This window comes from Myotis davidii, unplaced genomic scaffold, assembly GCF_000327345.1.
Source record: "Myotis davidii unplaced genomic scaffold, ASM32734v1 scaffold332, whole genome shotgun sequence".
NCBI classification, from domain to species: Eukaryota; Metazoa; Chordata; class Mammalia; order Chiroptera; family Vespertilionidae; genus Myotis; species Myotis davidii.
The window spans coordinates 2,923,826-2,929,957 of record NW_006285779.1 but is presented as its reverse complement, the minus strand read 5'-3'; the positions used below and the strand labels follow the sequence as shown (position 1 = coordinate 2,929,957).

At 54.4% G+C, this 6,132-nt stretch overlaps 2 protein-coding genes across 2 annotated transcripts in view; one reads left to right on the top strand and one right to left on the bottom strand.

Moving 5' to 3' along the window:
* Positions 1-1,565: 1,565 nt before the first annotated feature.
* Positions 1,566-5,018, top strand: ELOVL3 (ELOVL fatty acid elongase 3). The gene is made up of 4 exons (XM_006756493.2): positions 1,566-1,862; positions 2,977-3,108; positions 3,692-3,843; positions 4,098-5,018. The coding sequence occupies exons 1-4, from the start codon at positions 1,762-1,764 to the stop codon at positions 4,523-4,525; spliced, it is 813 nt and encodes a 270-aa protein (XP_006756556.1). The 5' UTR covers positions 1,566-1,761; the 3' UTR covers positions 4,526-5,018.
* Positions 5,019-5,624: 606 nt separating this feature from the next.
* Positions 5,625-6,132, bottom strand: part of PITX3 (paired like homeodomain 3) — a 10,239-nt gene continuing 9,731 nt past the window's right edge. The window contains exon 4 of the mRNA XM_006756661.2: positions 5,625-6,132. Coding sequence (XP_006756724.1) covers positions 5,674-6,132 — 459 coding nt within the window. The 3' untranslated portion in view covers positions 5,625-5,673.

Here is a 6,132-nt window from a genome sequence, read left to right as displayed (position 1 = left end):
CACAGAGGCCGGCAGCGGCAGGCGGGGAAACTTGGCCTCCTCCATCACTGGAGTAAGCAAGCCTCCTGTTTGCTTCAGCTGCCTGGCTGCCGGCTGCCATCTTGGTTGGCAGTTAATTTGCATATCTCCCTGATTAGCGAATGGGAAGTGTGTTGGAGGTATGGTTAATTACCATGTTTGTCTATTATTAGATAGGATATGTATATATGTGTACATATGTGTATGTATGTATACACATACCGAAGGGTTTTAAGCAGGAAAGTGGCATAAGAGGACAGAAAGTGGTGGTTTTCAAAGTATGGTCTGGGACCAACTACTGGGTCAGAATCTCTGGGGCTCGAGCTCAGGATACTTATGATCAGCCAGATTTGGGAATTCATTACAAGTTCTAATGCAATAACGAGAGAGAAGCACTGTATTAGAGGAAATGGTGCAACCAGTTACCATGACTAAGATAGTGGCTGTAGTAATCAGGTGAGAAGTGATGAGGTACAGAGACAAAGGACTGCACTTGTGACTCATTTAGTCAAGGACTTCAGCCACATGTGACCCTTTCCCAGACAGTGGCTGAGGTCCAGGTAGTGGAGCTGGGGTTCCTATCTAGGTCCTCTGGCTCCAGGGCCTGTGGGCTTTGCTGTTTATAGCTATATCTTGATTATAAATATTGCATACTAGTATTTAGTTATCTTAGCACTTGTTTTGCAAATCTTGTATTTCTTTCTCACTCTCATAAAACCTAGGAGAGAAATAAGAGACAGACGAGTAAGGCCTTAAAAGGGCTGAATACACAGGCAAGGGGACAAAGGTAGATTTGATTAGACAATCACAGATTGGGGAAGATACACTGCATCTCCCTTCCTATTAACCCCAGGAGGCCTCCAGGAAACCTGAAGACTATAATCCCAGTAGCCCAGAGGGTGACCTGCCCTGGGTTATTTCCTCCCCTGGGTTATTACTGGGTGTCAGGCTGTGAAGCAGTTCAGGAATTCAGGAAATTGTAAAGAAACCACAACAGCCTCAACAACCATCTTCTCAAACATCAACATCAACAAGCTTGACAATAAAATTCATTAAAATTCGCCTCCCTGCCACCCACAACCACAGACCTGAAGGAGGCAGATGGCACTATGGGGAGGGAGAGGCTCTTTGCTGCTGCTTCCCCGATTGGATTGTCCGCACCCCTGGCCTGAGTTTTCCAGGGTCTCAGGGAAGCAGGGAAACTGGTATCCCTATTTCTGGGTCAGGGCACCAGCGTCCGCGGACGCCTCCACTTCGGATCCTCACTGTCAAGTAGGTCAGGATTAAAACAAACTGAGGTGAAGGCGGAGGTTGGCGTTCCTGGGGAAGCCTGGGCCGTCCCGGTACCTGGGGAGGCCTCGGAGCCAAGCCAAGGGAGTGAGAGTGGAGATGTCGGGGTGGAAAGGGGAAGGGAAAGGCGTGGCGAGGGGTCGAGGACCGGCCTGGGGTGGGCGTGTGTATGGAAGGATGGCCAATCAGAGAGTGTGCTTCCGCCAAGGGGCGGGATAGGGGATCGCCTGGGTGGAGATTGGCTAACGGCGCCGCGGCTTTGCGATTCAGCGTTATATACGGCAGAGGCGGCTGCGGTGCCATGGGGTCCGACCGCGGCGCGCTCGTCTGAATCGGACGCTCCGAGTTCCTCGGGTCCTGGGTCCGTTCTGTCCCGCCCCCAGGTTCGCTCCTCGGGCCCCCAACCTGTGGTTCGGCTCCTCAAGCTCCCGGCCTTGACGTCTGCAGAACGAAATGGGCACAGTCATGAATGCCTCGGACGGGAAAGAGCCGCTGCTCCAGCCCTACAGCTTCGAGCTGCTAGAGGACCTAAGGCCCTTTTTGGAGGAGTACTGGTGAGACGGGGGCAGCGGAAAGGTCACGATCCTGATGACTGGCATTAGCGGGGGTGGGGGGACGCTGCCCGCAATGGCACCGGGCTCTCCTGTGCCGGCTCCACATTCCCGCTGTCCAAGGTGCAGGTGCAGGTAGTGTGGTGCCGCAAAGAGATTAGATCTGGAGAAAGAAGGGGTGGGGGTGGGGGGGGGGAGAAGAAATAAAAGGATGGGGTGAGGAGACAGAAACCCAAGGGGAAGAGTGTAGCGAGAACTGGTCTCTGAGGAATGGGGTTGATTTGAACTCCTAGTCCCACCAGCCTGTAGACGATTCTTCTTTGTCCTTTGTGGCCTCGCGTGGCCGGGTGTCCCGTGTACATAGTGCTGGTGCCGAGGGACAGCCTGCCCTTCACAATCACCACGTTGTTCTCCAAGTGTTCCATCGTCCCAGCTGCGGGGAAGGGGCAAAGCCAGGGAGCTCTTCAATGTTCCCTCCGACTCTCTGGCCTTGCCCTCAGGCTCCTCCAAGGTGTCTGTGGGCTGATTTTGTGCTCCAGACAATTTGTGGCAGGTACTTGCCACACTCTTCTTACACCATAGGCCTGTGTTGTTTCTAGGCATGGGCCAGCACTTGTCACCCACTCCCAGCCCCACTGAGAGAGCAGTGATCACAGCACCCGTGGACACAGCCCCTGCCATGTGCTATGTCCTTGGCATATTTTTACTCCTCACCTGAGGAGATGCTATTATTGATTTGAGAAGGAGAAATATCAATGTGAGAGAGAAACATTGATCAGTGGCCTCCTGTACGTGTCCTGGTGGGGGATCAAACCCACAACTTGGGTATGTGCCTTGACCAGGTTTGAACCCGCCACCTTCTGGTGTACAGGATGATGCTCCAACCGAGTACATCTTAAGTACTTACATAGTAACGCTGTCAGGAGAGGAGTATTCTTCCCCTTTTACAAATAAGGAAACGGAGGCTCTGAGAACAAAGTAGCTTTTCCAATGTCACAAAGCTAGTAAGTGGCAGAAGTGGAACTCCAATCCAGAGCACTCACTCGGGGAGATGAGTGGGTGTTTCTCTAACCAGCACCCACCCACCAGCCCCTCCCCTGTGCCTTCTGCCTCCCAGGACAGCCTCATTTCCCATAGCTCTGATCTACCTGCTGTTCATCTTTGTGGGGCACAACTACATGAAGGCACGGAAGGGCTTCAACCTGCAGGGGCCTCTCACCCTTTGGTCCTTCTGCCTCGCAGTCTTCAGGTAAGACACTCCTCGCTTATTCTGTACAGCCTACCCTCACTCCATCCCCAAAAGCCTTCTAGAAACTTCAATTGCATCAACTCCCCAAGTTGCCCCCAGCTCCCCCATCCCATTCTCTCAGCTCTGGGGCCCTCCCCAGCTTCCCCTCTCCTTCCCCAGGCACCAGACTGACAGTTTTTGTTCTCTCATGAGTCCTCTTGTGCTCATGGAGTCTGTATGCTCCCGACAAGTTTCTCCAGACTTTAAGATCCTCCAATAACTTCCCTAGCCCCTCCTCCCCCTATTTCCTCTCCCATTGGTATCCCCCATCCTGCCACCCATCTCCTCATAGGCTCCTACCCATCCCAAGAATTCTGTTCCTTAAGTCAACTTTCAGTCCCATCCTCCAGCATTCCCTGGTCCTTTCCCAGCCCTCATCTCTAGATCGCTGGTTGGATTTACCAGATTGGCTCCAGGATCTCAGAAGCCATGACTCCTGGAAGGATGGGAAGGTGGCGGAACTTGGGTCCTGACCAGGCTGAGGGGGAAGGGTGGATTGGTGTCTGGGAATGATCTTACACCCTTTTCCTCTGTCCCATTTCAGTATCCTGGGGGCAGTGAGGACGTGGGGCTTTATGGGAACTTTGACACATAGGCATAGCCTAAAGCAAACTGTGTGCTTCACCACCTTCCTCCACGATTCTGTAGTCAAATTCTGGTCCTGGCTCTTTGTTATCAGCAAGATCATTGAACTTGGTAAGTGGCAAGGTTTTGTCTCTCTGGCACCCAGTCGACTGCATCCTTCCTCAGTTACCCCCTCGCCCATCACATGGAGAGTCCCTTCCCTACCCCATGGTCCTAACAACACCTCTCACCCAAGCCCTCCTCCAGATTCTCTGTCACGAAGACCCCTCTCCCCACCCTGAGAATTCTCCCTTTGCCCCCACACTCAGTGCAGAGGGTGGTCCCAACACTGGGTGGTATGTCAGCTATGACTCCCCATCTCCCAGGAGACACAGCCTTCATCATCCTGCGTAAGCGGCCACTCATCTTTGTGCACTGGTACCACCACAGCACAGTGCTAGTGTTCACAAGCTTTGGATACAAGAACAAGGTGCCTGCAGGCGGCTGGTTTATGACCATGAACTATGGTGTGCATGCTATCATGTACACCTACTACACTCTGAGGGCTGCCCAAGTGAAGCCCCCCAGGTGGTTTCCCAGGCTCATCACCAGCCTGCAGATCCTGCAGATGTTTATGGGGGCCACTGTCGTCGTCCTGGCTTACACCTGGAGACAGGAACAGGGATGCCACACCACAACGGAACAATTCTTCTGGTCGCTCCTGCTGTATATAACCTACTTCATCCTCTTTGCCAACTTCTTCTACAAAACCTACGTAATGCCCAAGGTTAAAGACAAGACCAAGAGCGAGTAAAGGGTTGGAGAAAAAGAAGGGGCTCCATGGAGGGGTTTGGTTTAGGTTTGGGAGAATGATTAGGAGGTTTTCCCTGCGTGGTTTCCCCACAGGATGTGTGCCCCAAGGTGGCAGGAAGTTATGACAGACAAGAAACGTCAACCATGGGAAGGGGATGTGGTGTAGTACTTTGATGTTTCTGTTTTTAATATGAAGGCCAAGCAGACCCTGAGATGGGGCTGGGACTGGGGAGGATTCCCACAGCCGAATTATTTATATTTCTATATAGAAACCTTCCTCTTCTTGCTCTATTTTTTAATTAAATATTTCAAGGAGACTTCTAGTTTGGGGGAATTTGGGGGAAGAAGGGATCTGCTGTGGTGGGAAATGGCTGCTGGCAATGGGATGATCAGTAGGTTAGACGTCTAAGAGGATGTGTGGATGAGAAGCACACACGCAGACACTCAATAAGAATCCTAGTTTCGGTAGGCACTTAATAAATGTCTGTTACAGACCAGAATTTTATTGCTGTTAGAGGCCCAAGCCCCTCATTGGAACAGTGAGGAACAGGTGCAGAAAGGCGGAGTAACTTCTCTAAGGTTCTTAGGCTTCCTAAATTGCAGAAGTGACACCTGCAAGTGTGACAGACCAGATCTCCCAGTTATCCTCCATACGACCGCAAGGTGGCGCCGCAGCACCAACTTTAGCCAACGCCCGCCAATGGCTAATCCCCCCAAGCCATCCACACAGACACGCCAGCGCGCGCGCCCCTCCTCTGCTCCTTGGCTTCCCCAGCCTGGTGTTAGCGGCGGAGGGGGACCGAAGCCCTAGAAACGTGGGCCCTCACCTCTTCCTGAACACACAGCTCTGGTTTGGACCTGGGGGAGGATGAGGGGAAAGGGCTCAAGTGCAACTCCAAGTCATCAGGCCTTTCACGGTCCGCGCACGTTTATTTCATTTATCTTTGAAAATGATAAATGGGAGAGGAGGAGTCTGGAGAAGGCGGGGCGGGCCAAGGGTGAGTTGGCCCCGGGGAACTGGTCCCTGTGCCTGGCCTTAGTCCCAAGGGCGTGGACTGGGGGGAGGGCCCCGTCCACCCCTCGGGGCTGGGAGTGGGGAGGCGATGAATGACCGACCCCGTCCTCGGGGCTGGCAGACCCGCTCGGCACTCATACGGGCCGCTCCACGGCGTACTGACAGGGACTGAGGTTGGCTGCCGGGGGCGGCCCGGGTACCGCGGGGTAGCTGAAGGAGGCGTGCTGTTTGGCCTTGAGCCGCAAGCTGGCCAGACTGGAGTTACACGGGTCCCGATAGACGTAGGGGGAGGAGGCGGCTGCAGCAGCGGCGGCGGCGGCGGCGGAGGCGGAAGGGCAGGACACTGCTCCGGAGGACACGGAGGCTGGAGCCAGCCCAGGGGGTCCCCCGCCCAGGCCTTGCAGGGCCCCGGGCCCCGGCACACTGCCCGGGGCGGCCGTGGCCGAGGGCACCATGGAGGCGGCGATGGAGCTGGGTGGCGAGAAGACGGGCTGCGAAGCCAGAGGCCCCATGTTGACCGAGTTGAAGGCGAACGGGAAGGTCTTGGCGGCGAGCGGCGGGCCGAGCGCCTTGGGTGGCCAGTTGCCGTACGA